Source organism: Macaca thibetana, chromosome 1 (assembly GCF_024542745.1).
Source record: "Macaca thibetana thibetana isolate TM-01 chromosome 1, ASM2454274v1, whole genome shotgun sequence".
Lineage (NCBI taxonomy): Eukaryota > Metazoa > Chordata > Mammalia > Primates > Cercopithecidae > Macaca > Macaca thibetana.
In genome coordinates, this window is record NC_065578.1 from 88,306,190 (window position 1) to 88,324,338 (window position 18,149).

Sequence of the window (18,149 nt, forward strand, 5' to 3'; positions counted from 1 at the left end):
AGTGGCGCGATCTTGGCTAACTGCAAGCTCCACCTCCCGGATTCACGCCATTTTCCTACCTCAGGCTCCTGAGTAGCTGGGACTACAGGGGCCCGCCACCACGCCCGGCTAATTTTTTTGTATTTTTAGTAGAGACGGGGTTTCACTGTATTAACCAGGATGGTCTGGATCTCCTGACCTCGTGATCCGCCCGCCTCGGCCTCCCAAAGTGCTGGGATTACAGGTTCGAGCCACAGCACCCGGCCAGAATTTGGTCTAAATATTAATGCTACCAAACTGGGGAGGAAGTAACTCAATTTTGCTAATTCTTCGTTTTCTGATGCTTTATTGATTAACAAAGAAACCATTATTTGCTTTTGAAGGCAGAGTTATTATTTTCTACTGTGAAGTTACTTCAACTCATAAAAATGTATTTTATTTACACCTTTGTAGCAATGGAGCTTGGAAGAAAATATCAAGCATATCTACATGAATGTTTCATCTAGTATTCTGTGGTCTCATCTGGTCTTCTATGAAGTTTCAGTTCAACGAAGAAACAGTGCTCGGCAGCCCCACGCTCTATTGTGAAAGGAGGCATTTGCCATGTGATTGAATTAGAGGTAGTTCAAGGTAACAAAAGGCCTCTAAGCAAAGCAATTAGGAAAGACAGGATTATTAATGTGGATTTAATGGCATTAGTTGCTTCCCTGCTTTTTTTCTTACTATGTTCTTTTGAATAACCACATAGTTTTTTCAAGATTCTAATATATATAATTTCATCCATATGATTTTTATACATGTGAGTAACACAAGGCAGGTATGTAAAACTTTGACCAATGTTTCTGTAAAACAGAGTTCTGCAAACGATGGCTTATGGGTGCCACCTGGTTATTGAAAGTAAAAATTGATTGGAACATAGCCACACCTATTGGTTTTTGTATTTTCTATGGCTGCATTTGCACTACATGCAGAGCTGAGTACTTCAGACAGAGACTGTATGACCTGCGAAGCCATAAATTGTTACTATCTGGTATTTACAGAAAAGATTGCCAACTATTGCTATAGACTAAAACCTTATTTTCTGATAAAAAGAACTGCAAAAAAAGAAAATCAGAAATAAGAAGCCTAGTGAAATACATTGTATTTTCAGTTCAAAAATAATTTTTAATTGCTATAAGAAACATCAGTCACTTTCCTAGGACTTTTGACACATGAGATAAAGTCTACACATACTAGGTAAACACAAGAGCATTATTAAATGGGTCAAAAATGTCAAAAAACATCCCATATTCTCTTCTGGGGAAACTCAGCAAGATTTCAAGTATGACTGTTAAGAATTAGAAAAGACTAGCATAAGCTTTAGCATTCTAAAAAATAAGTAATTGAATTATTTCAGTTTGGCTACACATCATCTTTTAAAGTCCATCTTTGCAAATTATACATTATCATAAATACAGTGTGTATTTGACATTATGTAACTTTGCTTAATCCAGTGTCAATTGTCTAATGGTCTAAAGTGTCCCATTGAAGTTATAATTTGGATGAACTGAACAAGAAGAAAAGTTTTCTTCTTTAGCCCATTTGTTTATCACTCAATTCCTACTCCTGCCCATGGTTTCTTCCACCTTCCTCTGGAGAACATCAAGAGATTCTAGATCTCTGTATAAGGTAGTTTGCTTTAGCTTGAAATAATCAGTGAGGATAATACATGGGCAATGTCCAGAAATCACATTATTGCTCATAGACTGTGTAGCCTTGATCTAATGGATAACTGTACATTGTCTTCACTAAGAAGCTAGGGTGGTTGTCCTTGATATTGGGACATTGTAGACTTGGCCAGATCAATGCCCAGATATTTCCCAAGACTTTACCTAAGACTCTGCTCAGTATCCATTTGTCTACTGCTGGTCATCTGGAAGAATAAACTTCTCCTGAGTGGTACCAGCTTATGAGATTTCCTGAGTTGATACAGAGGTAAATGCATCTTTGTTGCACAATTTACAGTCTTTTTTTTTTTTAAAGGAAAAACATGATTTTGATCACTGTACTGCATGCCTTTATAATTTTGGTGTTATGATGCAAGATCTAATTGTTATCAAATGTAGTGACGCTTGTTCCAAATTCTAAAATTGTTTCAATTATGCCTTGGGTAGGGGTGACAGGAAGGCTCTGGTCTTTAGCTTATGGTACATGTCCTTCGTTGTCTCATTTTCTTCTGGAGATCCTGTATCTCATTTTGCATTTTTCTGCTTTCTGTTTGAAATCCCTCTTTTAGCAGTCGCTCCTGTTCCTAAAAAGGGACAAACGGAGGCTGAGTAAAGTGTAGCATCAGGCAAATTGAAATATTCTATCTGGTTTCCATATTCAATGATTTGTTATTTAATTTTCTCTTAAAATATTCTCTAGCCTTAATTTTCATTATACTTTTGCTTGGGCATCCAGGCTCAGGATTTCTTCTCCTGGGACTCCTTTACCTAAGAGAGAGTTTTAGCTTATACATTTTGCTATGTTTGATGAACCTAAATTACCAGCCTTGATTTCCCCCCCATTAATTGTATATAGCTTGGTGGGCAGTTTTGATCATATGTTTGGCTTCAACTCTTATCTATGCATTCTTTTACATACCTACCTATACATATGTTATTTGTCAGGTTCACGACTATGCCACAGGTCATGTTGAGGTTGGGAGGGCGTGGGCAGATGAGCAGAAAGACCATTCGGGGGGCCGTAGGCAGATGAATATGATTTTATTCAGCACCAGCTCTTATCAACAGCTTTCTCACACTAGCTGTCTACACTGTCTGCCCTGCCTTGGCTGCTTAGCCCCGCAGCCCCCCACACAGCTATGCAGCCGGCTCTCCCCTGCCTTCCAGGTCAGCAGCTTAACTCTCTCTCTCTCTCTAGGCATGAGTGGGCTGAGCTGTGTCCTGGTTCCCCTCTGTCTGTCTGCAAGGACGGACAGTTTTGGCTTTCTCTTTGGGCACAGCACCTGCACAGTGTCAACAGGGAATTATACCTTTTATAGACAATAGTGGCTTAGAGCCAAGTGATGGCCTTCCCTATGTTATGGCTATAGTGGTGAGCTTCTCTATGTTATGTCTACATGGCTATGATGACAAGTGGAGTTATATGCCTGTGCTCTAGACTCACTGAGTCATGCAAGGTATAAACATCGTACTTTGGCTTATCCTTGATCAAAGCACAGCCATGTTCCTTACACTATTATGTATATGACATAACACAGAAATAAGCAAAGTATCCTCAAAATCTCATAAGGTATATGAATCATGCATTAGGAAATTTGATCTAAGCTGCCACACCTTGGTGTCAGGGGTAGCCGAAGATAGGTAAGAAATCCGAGTGCCAGACTGACGACACTGAGTTTCTGCACATAGCTCACAACTCAAAACAAACTGGGAACAGGACATAAAAAGTGGTCAGAATTAGCAGAGTATCACACAGGTGTGAGGGTTAGGAGCCTTTCTGCTCATAAAGGTTTTCATAAATTTAATTTCCTACTAGGTGTCACAGAAAAAAATAATCATTGTGGATTCCACTAAGTGATGAAGACAGCTCCAATGTATTTACTAGCTGTGTGAACTTAATTATTTATTCTTTTTGGAATGTTTGTTTCTTCTTTTAAGTAATAAGGATATAGTTCTTTCTTCATATGGTATTAAGCAAGAGATACAGATTTTTCTCTTTTTTTAGACGGAGGCTCGCTCTGTTGCCCAGACTGGAGTGCAGTGGCACGATCCTCGGCTCACTGCAAGGTCTGCCTCCCGGGTTCATGCCATTCTCCTGCCTCAGCCTCCCCAGTAGCTGGGACTACAGGTGCCCACCACCACGCCCAGCTAATTTTTTTTTTTTATTTTTAGTAGAGACGGGATTTCACCATGTTAGCCAGGATGGTCTGGATCTCCTGACCTCGTGATCTGCCTGCCTCGGCCTCCCAAAGTGCTGGGATTACAGGTGTGAGTCACCGCGCCCGGCCAAGATACAGATATTTTAATAATGCCTGGCAGATAATAGCTGCCTTGAATTGAAGGATATACTGATAAATGACTGAATGTTACACAACTGCAAATAAAAATCTTTTAGTGACCAGACTTGGCAGTAGCCAGTTCAGGCCGGACAGACAGGAATTGAAAAGTACAAGCAAGCAAGCAGGGTCCTTCCCCTGGACTTCATGTTCTCCCTGCCACACTAAGTTTGTGATCAGGGAGAATGGACAGAAAACAGAAAAACAGAAACCTCGAGGTGATGCAATTAGATACCTGAAGTTTAAGAGCGAGGGTCCTCTCTTGCTCTTTCAGCAACTGGGCCCTGTCCCTCTCCATCTTCTCAGTCAGCTGTTTCAAGTGTTCTTGATAACTCCTCTCCTTCTGTTCCATCATCTGCTCATTCTTTCTTTGCATTTCCTGCAACATTTTTGTTGAAGCCTGTGCAGACTCAGCTTTCACACGTTCCACTGTGGAGGAAAAGGAAGAAGAAAAATTTGTGTGGGGTTATCTTGTTGCCTCATTCTTCCTTCTACACTTACCTGTCGTTGTTGTTGACTGCAGATGCCCTACTCAGAGACGACCTCAGCAAATAAGACACACCTTTGTGGATCCTGCTCTAGTTAAACCGTCTCATGTTTATCTAGTCAAGTTATTTCAATTTTTAGAGCTTTTGAGGCCATCTAATCTCTTAACTCACTCCTCACCTTCAATCTCCTTTTCCTTTTCTGTGAGAGTCTGGTCTGTCTGTAGAATTGCATCAGTCATAGACTCCTTGGATTTCAAGTATGTCTGCAGAATCTCTTCAGCCTTAGGACCCAGAGAACACAGAGTGAGCAGTAGGAAATGGCTGGAAGCAGGTGTTCCTGTTCGTCTTCCTGCCATCCTTTCCTCTGGGAATTCTTCCTCTTGACCCTGTTGTTCTTGGTGACCAAATTCCCTGTCCGAGTGACAGGCACATGCTCCTGGCAAGCTGATCAGAGCATCCGACTTAGCAGTCATTTTTAGTAGGCTAATATAGATACTGGGAAAAAGATGGTCTCTGTCCTGTTTAGATTAAGGGCTCTAAGTTTGGAACTGGTAATGCTGTGGTCCCAGATGGGCTGAGCCTGCTGGGGAATGAAGCCATCTTTGAGAAAGCAAATATCAGAGTGACTCAGATAGAGGGAGGATGGGAGGGAGGAAACTGTGGGGATTTGAAACCTTAGACCCACCTGTCCTGTAAAGCCAGTTTGCAGCCTAAATCAATGAATTACTATTTTTGTCTAAGCAGCCATCATTAGGTTCCTCTCTCTTGCAACAGGAAAAGCCCAGCTGTAATGATGACAATAATAACTTTGTGCTTCATCTGGTAATTGAATTTATAACTCAATAGTTAATTGACTGTACTCTGTTTGATGAGCACCTAGGACATATTTGGTATAACAGTCTCTTTGCATTTGTTATTGAATAAAAGCATGAATGTTATGCAAACAAAAAAGCACACCTGTGTGCAACGAGACTTGGTCACCTTGGTGTTTGTAGGAGGCAGGTCAGCAGATTTCCATAACTGACAGATAAATCTTGGTTACCTGTATCCCCTTCCTTGGTTCCTCATGGTACTTTTTCTTCAGGTCTTGTAGCTTCTGAATAAAGAGACGATAGCCCCCTGGTTTTGAATAAATTCCCATCTTCACTTCTTCTTCTAGAGGACTGAAAATGTCCTGAAGTAAAGCTGAGCAACGACCTGATGATGCTTCCTGATTCTGTTTACAAAAGTCATCCCGCTTTTTTTCTAGCTGGGCCTTTAATGTAAAAATAGGAAGTAAAAAGAGTAACAGGGAAAAGGATGTGAGCTTGACCTCAGAATTTTGGGAAAGACTTCTGAAAATAAAAAGTCAATGACTCTGGAGAAACTGACAAGCTCCTCAGCAGGAGCACACTCTTCCTCCTGACCCCACTTTCTACTGAAGTCGCTTTCTTTTTGGAGGTGAGATTCAGGGCTGAGATTGACAGCTTTATGTCAACCGTTAGAGGAAAACTCTGCTTTTGCATATTGGACTGATGATTTCATATGGAATAAATGTGGCTGATCAGAAGCGTGTTCAAGATAATTAGGATAAAAATTTTCTTTGTGTTTGGCTAGAATATCAAATCAGTCTGAGAAGAGTGGGCAGGTAATTTTATTAGAATCTCTGGTTGTCCGTTATATGCATAAGTAAAGGGAAAATTATTCAGGAAAAAATGTTTTAGAACTTTGGGTCTGTAATAATACAATTGGTGCTTCTGATTGATGCGATTACAAATCTGTTGTTTTCACCATTATGGAAGCTGGGAGGAATTACTTCTATCAGAATAAATACTCATTTTCTTTCCTTTTCCTACTTTGGCTTCCATGATCCTAAACCGTGTAAATTTGAGACAAAAATTACCGCTAACTCTTTTTGAAATAGATGGTCCACATCTTTGAAGGAACTCCTGATGAAGACTTCAATGGCCTCTCTCTCACTGTCCCTGTGCAGGTCCAGCAGCTCCTGGAGGGTTTCCGTGGGCAGCTGCACCTTCTGGCCCATCTGCTGTTCGTAGTGGGCAACAGCCTTTTGCACTGCAGCTGAGTTCTCTATCTGGGCCAAGGCCAGGACTGCGTTCTCCATGCAGGGCAGATCGCCACTGCTGATGGCATTGACATAGGTCAGCACCAGGCTCTCTAGACCTGCATATGGAAAACAAATGATAATGTTTCTTGTGGTAAAGAAAGTCTCTATTCCGTGTAATTCTGAGCATGTCAAATACCACCTATTTTTCTCACAGCATCAATGTCCTCAGTATCATCTGGAAGCTTGCTAGAAATACAGACTCTCAGACCCTGTCCAAGATCTATTGAATTAGACTTTTCTCTTTCGTAAGATCCTCAGAAGATATGTATGCATACCAACATTTGAGAGTTCTTGTATTAGATTACATAGACTTAATTGAATGTTTGCATCCGTTTTAACCCCAAGCACCATTAGGGCAGGAACCATATCTATTTCATTTATGTCTATATTTTCAGTCTATTCTCAGTAAGCATTCGATCAATATGTATGAAACAAATGACACTATTCCAATAAAAAGGAGTCCTCCATTTGGATTATTTTATCACAGTATTGTTCAAAAGCGCTTTCTGTAATGCTGGAAATGTTGCATATGTGCTTTTCAGTGTGCTAGCCAATAAGTACATGTAGATATAAGTCCTTGAATTACAGCCGTGTGAATTGACTTTTAAATTTTCCCTATTTAAATTATTTACAGTTATGTTTACATAGGGCAATTTTAAGCAGTAGAACTTTTTTTCCTTTGGCCTTTTCCTAGACTGGAAATTTGAGTAACAATATATATTACAAACATTGGTGCCATCTAGAATTTAACAAAATATAGCAGTAGACTGGGATTTTTTCAAAGCTTAAACTAGGTGGAAGTTATTCTATGCTCCTCTAGTTTTAAACAATGAGCAGAAGTACTAGGAAGGGGACTTACGAGGCCCGTTGACCTTGATGCCTCCTGAAAGAGTTTTAGTTTTGGAATTGCTAAAGATGTAGGAACAGAAGTCTGCTACTTGTTGCACAAATTCGGGGTCCAGCTCTTCATCATGTAGTTTCTCAAGCTGGGCAAGCTTCTTGCGGTGAACGGGGCGATCAAAGACAAAGCATTTCTTCTTTGGGAAGAACTTCCGGATACAGAGTCGGGGCAGATTAAAATTTTTATCTTTTTCACTGGTACCTAGAGAAACGTAAAAAAATTATAAAATTGCCTAATATAAGTGTTTCTGTAAAGGGCCAAATAGTAAATATTTTAGGCTCTTCAGGCTGGGTGGTCTCTTTTCCAAGTACTCAACTCTGTTATTGGAGCATGACTACAGCTTTAGACAATATGTAAATGAATGGGCGTAGCATTATTCCAAGAAAACCCTGTTTACAAAGATAGCTGGCAGGCAGGATTGGCCATGATGTGTCTTGGGCTGTAGTTTGCCAGTGCTTGGACTAGCATACGGTTCATGTTTTAGTCTATGTTCTTTTAAAAAATATCTATTGTACTCCATACTCTATGGCTAAGTAGAAGATCACAAACCCTATGCAGGGAGATAAAATTAACCTTATCACAGCATACACAAAGGTGAAAGAACAAGAAACTTGTTCTAGAACAATGACAAATGTAATTTAAAATAACATCTATTAATCCGGATATTCAACAAGCATTAATCTCTCTAGGAATAGCCAGCAGAAGACATAGAAAACTGCAAATTTGGGAAAACTAGCAATAGTAAACTGAAAAATGATAATTTCTTTTGTTTTCTCATCCTCATTTATCAGTTGAAGCTCTCCGTTACCTTGCTTCAGCTTCAGGGAGTATGTCAGGTACTCATCTGCTGTGATGGGTTGTCCATCTGCTTCTAAGTCCAGGGAGAAATCTCTCAGTGTCCACACAAAGTCTGGGAAGAAGCTCACAAAGTCAGCTGAATCCTCATTCTCATTCTCATCAGGTGAGGATTTTGATCGGATTCGATGTGTCAGCTCTGTCACATAGCTGAGTAGCTAACTAAGGAAATGTGACAAAATGAACAGGGACCTCATCCCATATTAGTTCAACACATTCCCAAACCTTCCATTTTCCTTTGCTCCTAACCTAAATGTCATTTCTAAAGTGGATACATGGGATCGCTCCTCGTACTTGCATTATTTTTTGTTTTCTCCTCTTGAGCTTGATTCATGAGGATTCATAGTCAGGCAGCTTGTTTATGACTACAGGTGTCCCCTCTGACCTTGGTGCTGTTCTGGGTCACAAAGGATACTGCAGTTGGTCCATGGCCTGCTGGTTGATGGTTCCCATGCTATTGTACACGAAGGTGCTGCTCAGGAGGATGGCCAGGGCGAAGATCCAGGAGTCATTCTGGTTGTCACCCTGGAAGCCAAGACACACTGGAGTCAGGAGCAAGTTTCATCGTCACAGCTCTTTCCAGAGTAACAGTAGTAAAACAATGTTCATATGTTAGAGGTTTTTTTTGTTTGTTTGGTTTTTTTTTTTGTTTGTTTTTTTGTTTTTTTTTAAACACTAATGACCTATTAAAGGAAGACAATTCAAAAATTATTCTCAGTAGGATGTGGCTTTGGGTAGTTTTTTGACGAGTGTTTTTGGGTTACTATGATTCTTACTAGGTCTAATGATCATCAACAGATAATTGCAAAATTAAAATTCAAGGTTGGTGGGCATTTTAAGGCCTGAAGTACAATTTAAATTTAAAATTTTCTCTTTTTTTTTCAGTAACAAAATTCACATATAAGATTGATACTATTAGTTGCTATTTTATCAAGTAATTAATATGCACCTGAAATGTATTATCTTATTAAATATTCAAAATAATACTATGTGGTCAACATAGGTCTTTTCCATACATTTTGAAGGTTGGAATGCTGAGGCTAAAATAAGTCAATTTTCTCAGGCTACTGAATTAGTGACAGAATTTAAGTTTAAATACAAAGTCACGAGGCTTTAGCAACCAAATTTTTTTTTTTTTTTTTTTTTTTTTTTTTGAGACGGAGTCTTGCTCTGTAGCCCGGGCTGGAGTGCAGTGGCCGGATCTCAGCTCACTGCAAGCTCCGCCTCCCAGGTTTAGGCCATTCTCCTGCCTCAGCCTCCGGAGTAGCTGGGACTACAGGCGCCCGCCACCTCGCCCGGCTAGTTTTTTGTATTTTTAGTAGAGACGGGGTTTCACGGTGTTAGCCAGGATGGTCTCGATCTCCTGACCTCGTGATCCGCCCGTCTCGGCCTCCCAAAGTGCTGGGATTACAGGCTTGAGCCACCGCGCCCGGCCTAGCAACCAAATTCTTAACTAAAGTTCTCTGCAGGATAAGACTCATGATACTGGGATTATTTGTGCTCCCTTTATGCATCTGTGTTAAACCCCACATATTACAGCCTATAGTTAATGGTTAATAAACAATTAAATGGTGCATAAAATATTCAGAGAAGAGGGGCTCACTCCACAATTGGATCCTTGAGTCTCACCTTCTCTACATCTCCCAGACCCTCGGTGTCCAGCAGAACTAGGACGTGGCCTGGCTTCTTGGGATGGGGCACACACCACATCCAGATTCCTTTAGTGTGAGACTGCACTGTGGAGCCCAGAGAGAAGCCTGCAAGGGAGAGAGGAGACCAGAGATGAAGATCTAGTAACAGGCAGTTCTGGCAATTGAAGGAAAAGGTAACATATTTAAGGTTAAGAGAGAGAACCGAAACAACAATCACTATTCACCTTACTTACTTACAATCAAAGAAATAGGAAATTCGAATATCTAATGCATGGAAAAATTCAGGAGACTTTCATGATAAAAACAATCAACAAAGTAAAAATAGAAAGTACCTCAACATAATAAAGGCCATATATTAAAAACCCACAGCTCACTTCACATTTAATGGTGAAGCATCATAGCTTTTCCTATATCAGGAACAAGAAAGGGTGCCTACTTTTGTTAATTGTGTTCCACAGAACACTGCAAGTCCTATCCAGAGTAATTATACAAGAAAAGCATAAAGGAGGTACCCTAATTGGTAATGAAAAAGTAAAATTATCTCTGCTGATGATAATATGTAATTTGTAGAAAACATTAAATATTCCACAGAAAAAGATTAGAACTCTTAAAACAATTCACCAAAGTTGTAGCATACAAAGTCAATGTGGAGAAATCAGTTGCTAGTGTAAAAAATAGAATTAGAAAGGAAATTCTAATTTCCTTTCCAAACAAAAAGAAAAGGAAATTTTGAAAACAATCCCATTTAACAGCATTGAAAGAATACACTACCTAGGAATAAGTTTAACCAAGCAGGTGAAAGACTTGTAGAGTGAAAACTTCAAACATCCTTTAAAGAAATTATAGGTGACATAACTTATTAGAAAGACATCCTGTGTTTATGGATTGGAAGACTCAATATTCTTAAGATGTCACTACTACCCAAAGTGATGTACAGGTTTGATGTAATCCCTACCAACATTCCAATTACTTTGTATAAATAGAAAATCCATCCTAACTTTCATATGAAATTTCCAGAGATCCCCTAATGATGAAAATAATCTTAAAAAGGAAGAGCAAAGTTGGAGTCTCACAGTTTCTGAGTTCTGAAACATATTACAAAACCATGTATGGTACCTGTATAAAGACTGACATATAAACCAATGGAATAGAAAAGACAGCCCATGAATAAACTCTGACACATATGGTCGATGATTTCCAGTACCAGTGTCAAGATCATTTAATGAAGAAAGGAGAGTCTCCTTAACAAATGATGTTGAGGAAATGAGATATCTCCTTAAAAAGTTGAGCTGTTGGCCGGGCACAGTTTCTCATGCCTGTAATCCTAGCACTTTGGGAGACTGAGGTGGGCGGATCACGAGGTCTGGAGATCGAGACCATCCTGGCTAACAAGGTGAAACCCCGTCTGTACTAAAAATACAAAAAATTAGCTGGGCATGGTGGCTGGCGCTTGTAGTCCCAGCTACTCGGGACGCTGAGGCAGGAGAATGGCGTGAACCTGGGAGGTGGAGCTTGCAGTGAGCCGAGATCATGCCACTGCACTCCTGCCTGGGCAACAGAGCAAGACTCTGTCTCAAAAAAACAAAAAACAAAAAACAAAAAGTTGGGCTGTTACCTTATAACTTACAAATATGAACTCAAAATGGATCAAATAACTGAACATTAGAGTTAACATTATAAAAGTTGTAGAAGAAAACAAAGGGTAAAAGTTTTACATATTGGATTTGGTGATTTTTTTTTTTAATAAGAAACCAAAACTATAGACAATAAAGGAAAACATAGATTAGTGGGACTTCAGCAAAATTTAAAACTTTTGTGTATTAACGGACACTACGGACAGAGTTAAAAAAGGCATCACATAGAATGTAAGAAAAGATTTGCTAAACATGTATATGATAAGGGATTGATATCTAGAAAATATAAAAAAATTTACAAAGCAACGCAAATAAAAACCAGATTAATAAATGAACAAAGGACTTGAATAGACATTCTCCCAAAGAAGATATTCAAGTTACCAATAAGCGCATGAAAATATGCTCAATATCACTAGTCATTAGGGAAATGAAAATCAAAACCACAACGAGATACTACTTAACATCCATTCATATGGGCACTATCAAAAAAAAAAAAAAACACTGAAAATAAAAAATGTTGGTGAGGATGCAGAGAAATTAGAACCCTTGTACATTTCTGTTGGGAATGTAAAACAGTATAGTAATTGTGGAAAATGGTATAGTGATTTCTTAAAAAAAAAAAAGTTAACATGGAATGACTGCATGAGCCAGCAATTCCCCTTCCGGATATATTCCTAAAGGAAGTGATAGCAGGGACTTGAACAGATATTCAGACACCCATGTTCCTATTAGCATTATTTATAACAGACAAAGGTGGAAGCAATCCAAGTGGCCATTGACAGATGAAGAGATAAACAAATTAGTATACACGTACAATTACTAAGCCTTAGAAAGGAAGAGTTTTGACATGTGCTAACACACTGATGAACCTTGAAGACATATGAATTGAAATAAGCCAGTCATAAAAGGACAAATATTGAATGATTCCACTTATATGAGGTTTCTGTAGTAGTCAAATTCATAGAGATAGAATGTAGAATGATGGCAAGCAATGGGTTTATGTGGAGCTTTTGTTTAATTAGTACAGAGTTTCTGTTAGGCAAGAGGAAAGAGTTCTGGATACGGATGGAGGTGACAGTTGTATAATAGTGTGAATGTCATTAATGCCACAGAGCTGTACACTTAAAAATGGTTATGAGGCTAAATTTTATGTTTATTTTTTACAACAATAGAAAAGAATATCCAATACAGACTGAAACATTTTTTCAACCTTAAAGATCACTGTAAACTCTCTGATATTGCATAAAAATTATAATAAACATTGTATAGTTTATTATAGTTATTTTTCTGTACACTAATTATTTTTATTACCGTCTTACTCCTTTCAGGAAAGGCATTATTTGTGCTTTTGAAAGGGAAACTAAGGTATCATGGAATAATTAATGAATTGAATCTTATCCCCTGGAATAGCATGAAGATAAGGAGCCCGACTGTGAATGGAAAGTTAGCTTTCAGTAATCATCCTCATCTCTTTCTCTCCTCACACCCTTGTAATGGATGCTGACTGTGTAGATGGACAGAAGGGACTTGGCAGATCTTTGCTCATGCCACTCACCCTTTTTCTTCCCAGCCAGCTTGTTCATCAGGTAGGATTTCCCTGTGCGATAGAGGCCCACAATCGCCACCACCACCACAGGCTGTGTAATGGCAGACAGGATCTTCAGAGCTTCTGGATTCGCCATCAGTCGCCCATTAGTGTTCTCAATGAGGCACATTGGGCCTGTCATGTGGATCTCTGATGCCATGTCCAGGGTGTTCCCTTGTCTGCAAGAGAGGAGGTGAAATAAATGAAACTTTCTAGTGTTTTGCAACTATAAGGGATAATCATAAGATTTCCCAGTATGGCCAAAAGTTTTGTGTGTGACAGCGAGAGAGATGAGGCAAAATCTGTATCATTTGAGAAAGTTATGGAAGTATAGTCAAAGTAACTCATTACAAAAAATGTTAGCATGACAGTGACTTATCAACACTCAACTACTCTCACAACCCAAATATTTCATTTAATTTATTGTAGAAAACTTTCTTTTTGGATTCTTATTAAATATTTTCACTAGTCAATTAATGGAAGATAGAATAGGATTTAGAGGATTTATTTTGCATCCTAGCTATTTGTAAGGAATTCAATATTGATTTACTTATTAATTCTTACAGTGAATAGACATCCAACACAGTGAATCAGTGTTCATAGTTTGATGTTTACCCTTAGAATAATTTTCAAAGATTTTTAAATGTGTTCCTTCCTCCATCTTCAACTGGTTATGCTTATTTCACTGCAATGAGGATTGACAAAGCTTCTCACAGTGCCATTCTGGAAGTGGAAACAATGTAACATACTTTTGTAAACTTTATAGAACTATACAAACATGTGAAATACATGGCTAGGGAACCTTCGGAGGGCTCTGAAGGGGCATGTCCAAGAGAAGTGCCATGAATTTTTTTTTTTTTTTGAGACGGAGTCTTGCTCTGTCGCCCAGGCTGGAGTGTAGTGGCCGGATCTCAGCTCACTGCAAGCTCCACCTCCCGGGTTTACGCCATTCTCCTGCCTCAGCCTCTGGAGTAGCTGGGACTACAGGTGCCCGCCACTGCGCCCGGCTAATTTTTTGTATTTTTTAGTAGAGACGGGGTTTCACCGTGTTAGCCAGGATGGTCTCGATCTCCTGACCTTGTGATCCGCCTGCCTCGGCCTCCCAAAATGCGCCATGAAATTTCAGTTTCATTAGAGTCACGATAAGGTAGCCTCTAACTCAGTGAGGGTATTAATTCAAAATTGCAAATACTGAATGTTTCTCCCCAGATAATGCAATAAGAATTAAAAGATCAAGAGGCAGATAAAGAGAGCTACCTAGGAAGTTGTTCAAATAAAATATATTTCCAGCGATGCAGCTTTAGGATTTCTGTTTTGTTCCGTTTTCCATTTGGTAGGGTAGGAGAAAGAGAAACAGAAAGAGGAGGAATAGTAGGAGTGGAGAAGAGGAAGCTAAGGGGCTGGGAGGTGTGTGTGTGTGTGTGTGTGTGTGTGTGTGTGTGTGTGTGTGTGTGTGTGAGAGAGAGAGAGAGAGAGAGAGAGAGAGAGAGACAGACAGACAGACAGACCGGAAGGCCATGAATGAGACTAGTGTCTTGACAAGGAATTCAGGGGAAGACTTTCCAGAAGGCAGGATCAAAGTAGTCTGAGTGCATGGAGAGGTTAAAGTAAGCAAAGATATTTTCTCTAGAGATGCATTACAGGAGAATTAAAGAGGAAACACGTTAGGCTCCACTCTCTACTAAAAGAAAACAAAATTGGAAGCACTTTAGTGAAGCAGTGGGGTTGAATTTCACTTCTAAGCGACAGGGCATCAGTGGGCACTAGGAAATTAGTGAGTCTGGACTATTTCTAAAGAAAGTAATCCATTCTGAAACAAAGTTCAAAAGTGTAATAAAAAGTATACTGCTTTCATGATGGGTTTCAGTTTTTTCTTTGTCTTTAACCGTGTCAGTGGGGTGCTTACTCTGCTTCTCATTTGCTCTTCTTTCCTTCTCATGAAAAGAACCCATTTGTAACTCTTTCCATTTCTTAGCAGCATAGAAGTAGGATTCAGCAAGCTCCATCACTAACAGTGGAAATGTAATCATGTCCCTAGTCAACACAGACAATGTCAACAAAGAGAAAGACTATCCTAGTGCATTTCAAACTCTCAGTTTAGTTCCTGTCTGCCGTAGTGGCACTTAGAGCCATGCTGCTTCTGATAACACCAGGATTTCATCTGACCTGTGTCCCACGTCAGGCTCAGCTGCAGCCTAATTTGGTCCTGGTCATTTTTAAGAAAAGGAACTGATTTTTATAAATTTCTTCCCAACCTTGCCACAACGTTATAGGCTCCACGTCCCTGAGCTGAGGTACTTCAGAGCTGGAGAGGAAGCAATAGGATCTGTGCTTTTCTCTTCAGTCCAGGTAAAGTTGTTTCTGTCACTTCTCTTTTCTTTCACTGGATCGCTAGACTTTTATTTTACCCCTCCAGTGTTGTGTAGCTTTCTGGATTTTCCTCAGTGATCAAATAGTTAGAAGTTAAGCAACAATTGTAATGGCTTCAGAGCCTAATGAAACTGAAAGTACTTCTTTCAAGGCACTGACTCAATAACCATAAATGCAATTTCTGGATTCTGCTAGTAGGAGGGTTTAAAGTGAAGTTTCAAGGTTTTTTGTTGGAAGAGATCTTAGAGACCATTTATTGTTTTAAGAACATGTCCATTAGGTATTGAAAAAAATGAAATGTATCTCAAGATTAGAGATCTGTTTGAGAGTTGTAGAATGAGGAGGCATCACATTAATTTTTAGATATAATTTCCTATAACAAGAGACAATTCACAAGGGAGCTGCCTATTCTTTTAGAGGTGCAATAAGTGAGGAAAGGGCATGTTTTACACTTTCATGAACACCTAGTCCCTGGCACTTAATGCCGAGCACAGAGTCAGGAGGGGGCTCCATGCATTGTACTCATGTTCCAGGCTCAGTGCTGACTGGTTTACATGAATTGCACTACTTAAATCTCATAACAAGTATTTCCCTATGATTTTGTAGAAACCAAGGCACAGAAAGACTTTATCAGTTATCTAAGCTCATAGCACTATGACTAATCTGAACCCAGGGAGTCTTGATTGCCCCTGTCTACTGGTGCTGTAGACAACACAAGCACTGTAGTGGCACTTAGGGCCATGCTGTCCCTGATAACACCAGGATTTCATCTGACCTGTGTCCTGCTTCAGGCTCATCTGCAGCCTAATTTGGTTCTGGTGATGTTTAAGAAAACGAACTGACTTTTATAAATTCCTTCCCATCCCTGCCACAACATTATAGGTTCCATATCCCTGAGCTGAGATCCTTTGGAGCTAGAGAGAAAGCTGATTAATGAGAAGTAGCAAAAGTTCTTACCTGTTCTTTTTCTCCTTAGTTCACGAGGAGTGGCTTCTAGCACTTCTGTGTCTCTCACTGGATCCTTGGACTAATATTTCACTGTTCCAACGTTGTAGGTCTGGGATTTCCTCAGTTATGTAATATTTAGAAATTTAGCAGATTTGTAATGGATTTAGAGTAATATGAAACTGAAAGTACTTCGTTCAAGTCACTGACTCCACTACCATAAATGGAATTACTGGAGTGTGCCAGTGGGAGGGTTTAATGATTGCTCAACCAAAAGTTTCAAAGTTTATTTTTTTGTTTGTTTGTTTGTTTTGGTTGTTGTTGGAAACCTTAGAAACCATTTGTTGTCTAACAAAATGTCCATTAGCTTTTGAATACAATGATACGTGTCTCAAGGATTGAGTCAGTTTGGGAATCTTAGAATGAGGAGGCATCACGTTAATTTTCAGATACAATTTCCTAAAATAATAGACACACTCACAATGGAGCTGCCTATTCTTTGAGAGGTGCAGTACATAAGGAAAGGGCATGTTTAGCACTCTCATGAATGCCTAGCCCCTGGCAGTTAATGCCCAGCACATAGTCAGGAGGGGGCTCCATGTGTTGTACTCATGTTCCAGGCTCAGTACTGATGGCTTTACATGAATCACACAACTGAAAACTCATAATATTTCCTCATGGTTTTATAGAAACTGAGCACAGAAAGACTTTATTAGTTGTCTAAAATCATAGCACTGTAACTAATCTGAACCCAGGCACTCATGATCCCATACCTTCTTGAACTACTTCACTATGCTGCTTGTTTGCTAAGTGAAAAATTGTGGAAATATTTTATTTACAGGTTTTTTATTTTTAAATTCATTATAGTGTGATTTTATTTTTATAGATTGTTTTCTAAGAGCTGTTAGCATTTTGTGTCTAATTCAATAAAAACTTCTAACATACAGAATAAGTGGCATTATCTCTATTTTGCAGCAAAAACAAATAAAATAGTAAAAAGCCTGAGTGAACATTTCATTTAAAAAAATGTATTTATAGTGACGTGGTTTCACTTTGTTGCTTAGGTTGGTCTTGAACTCCTTCCTTCAAATGATCCCCCTGCCGCAGCCTCCCAAATTGCTGGGATTATAGGTGTGAGCCACCAGACCCAACCTTGTGTGAGCATTTCTTTTTTTCTTTTTTCTTTCTTTTTTTTTTTTCGAGATGGAGTTTCAGTCTTGTTTTCCAGGCTGGAGTGCAGTGACACAATCTTGGCTCACTGCAACCTCCACCTCCCAGGTTCAAGCGATTCTCCTGCCTCAGCCTCCCAGGTAGCTGGAACTACAGACATGCACCACTATGCCCGGCTAATTTTGTAGTTTTAGTAGAGATGGGGTTTCTCCATGTTGGTCAGGCTGGTCTTGAACTCCTGACCTCAGGAGATCCACCCACCTTGGCCTCCCAAAGTGCTGGGATTACAAGTGTGAGCCACCAGGCCCAGCGAAGTGTTTCTTACTTACACATTACAATTATATATTAGATGTATATAAAATGCAGATATAGTGTCTTTTCTCATTCACATTTTATAAAATAATTTTATCTAAACTCTTTC

At 39.4% G+C, this 18,149-nt stretch overlaps 1 protein-coding gene and 1 long non-coding RNA gene across 2 annotated transcripts in view; one reads left to right on the plus strand and one right to left on the minus strand.

The window, feature by feature from the left end:
• LOC126964001 (uncharacterized) overlaps window positions 1-18,149 on the plus strand; it is a 190,248-nt gene that overhangs the window by 148,206 nt on the left and 23,893 nt on the right. The gene's annotated exons all lie outside the window — the stretch shown is intronic.
• Window positions 1,123-17,539, minus strand: LOC126963837 (guanylate-binding protein 1). The gene is made up of 11 exons (XM_050806543.1): window positions 16,571-17,539; window positions 13,214-13,422; window positions 10,002-10,129; window positions 8,788-8,897; window positions 8,326-8,522; window positions 7,476-7,718; window positions 6,392-6,672; window positions 5,552-5,764; window positions 4,688-4,790; window positions 4,257-4,450; window positions 1,123-2,269 (listed from the first exon to the last, which is right to left on the minus strand). Exons 2-11 carry the CDS (start codon window positions 13,401-13,403, stop codon window positions 2,156-2,158), a joined length of 1,773 nt encoding a protein of 590 aa, XP_050662500.1. The 5' UTR covers window positions 13,404-13,422; window positions 16,571-17,539; the 3' UTR covers window positions 1,123-2,155.

Coding starts and splice junctions, on each gene's coding strand:
- LOC126963837 (XM_050806543.1), bottom strand. CDS start 13,403: ATGGCATCAGAGATCCACATGACAGGCCCAATGTGCCTCATTGAGAAC. Junction 8,898..10,001: donor GTCTGGGAGATGTAGAGAAG/GTGAGACTCAAG, acceptor CTTGGCTTCCAG/GGTGACAACCAGAATGACTC. Junction 8,523..8,787: donor CAGGCCATGGACCAACTGCA/GTATCCTTTGTG, acceptor TTAGCTACTCAG/CTATGTGACAGAGCTGACAC.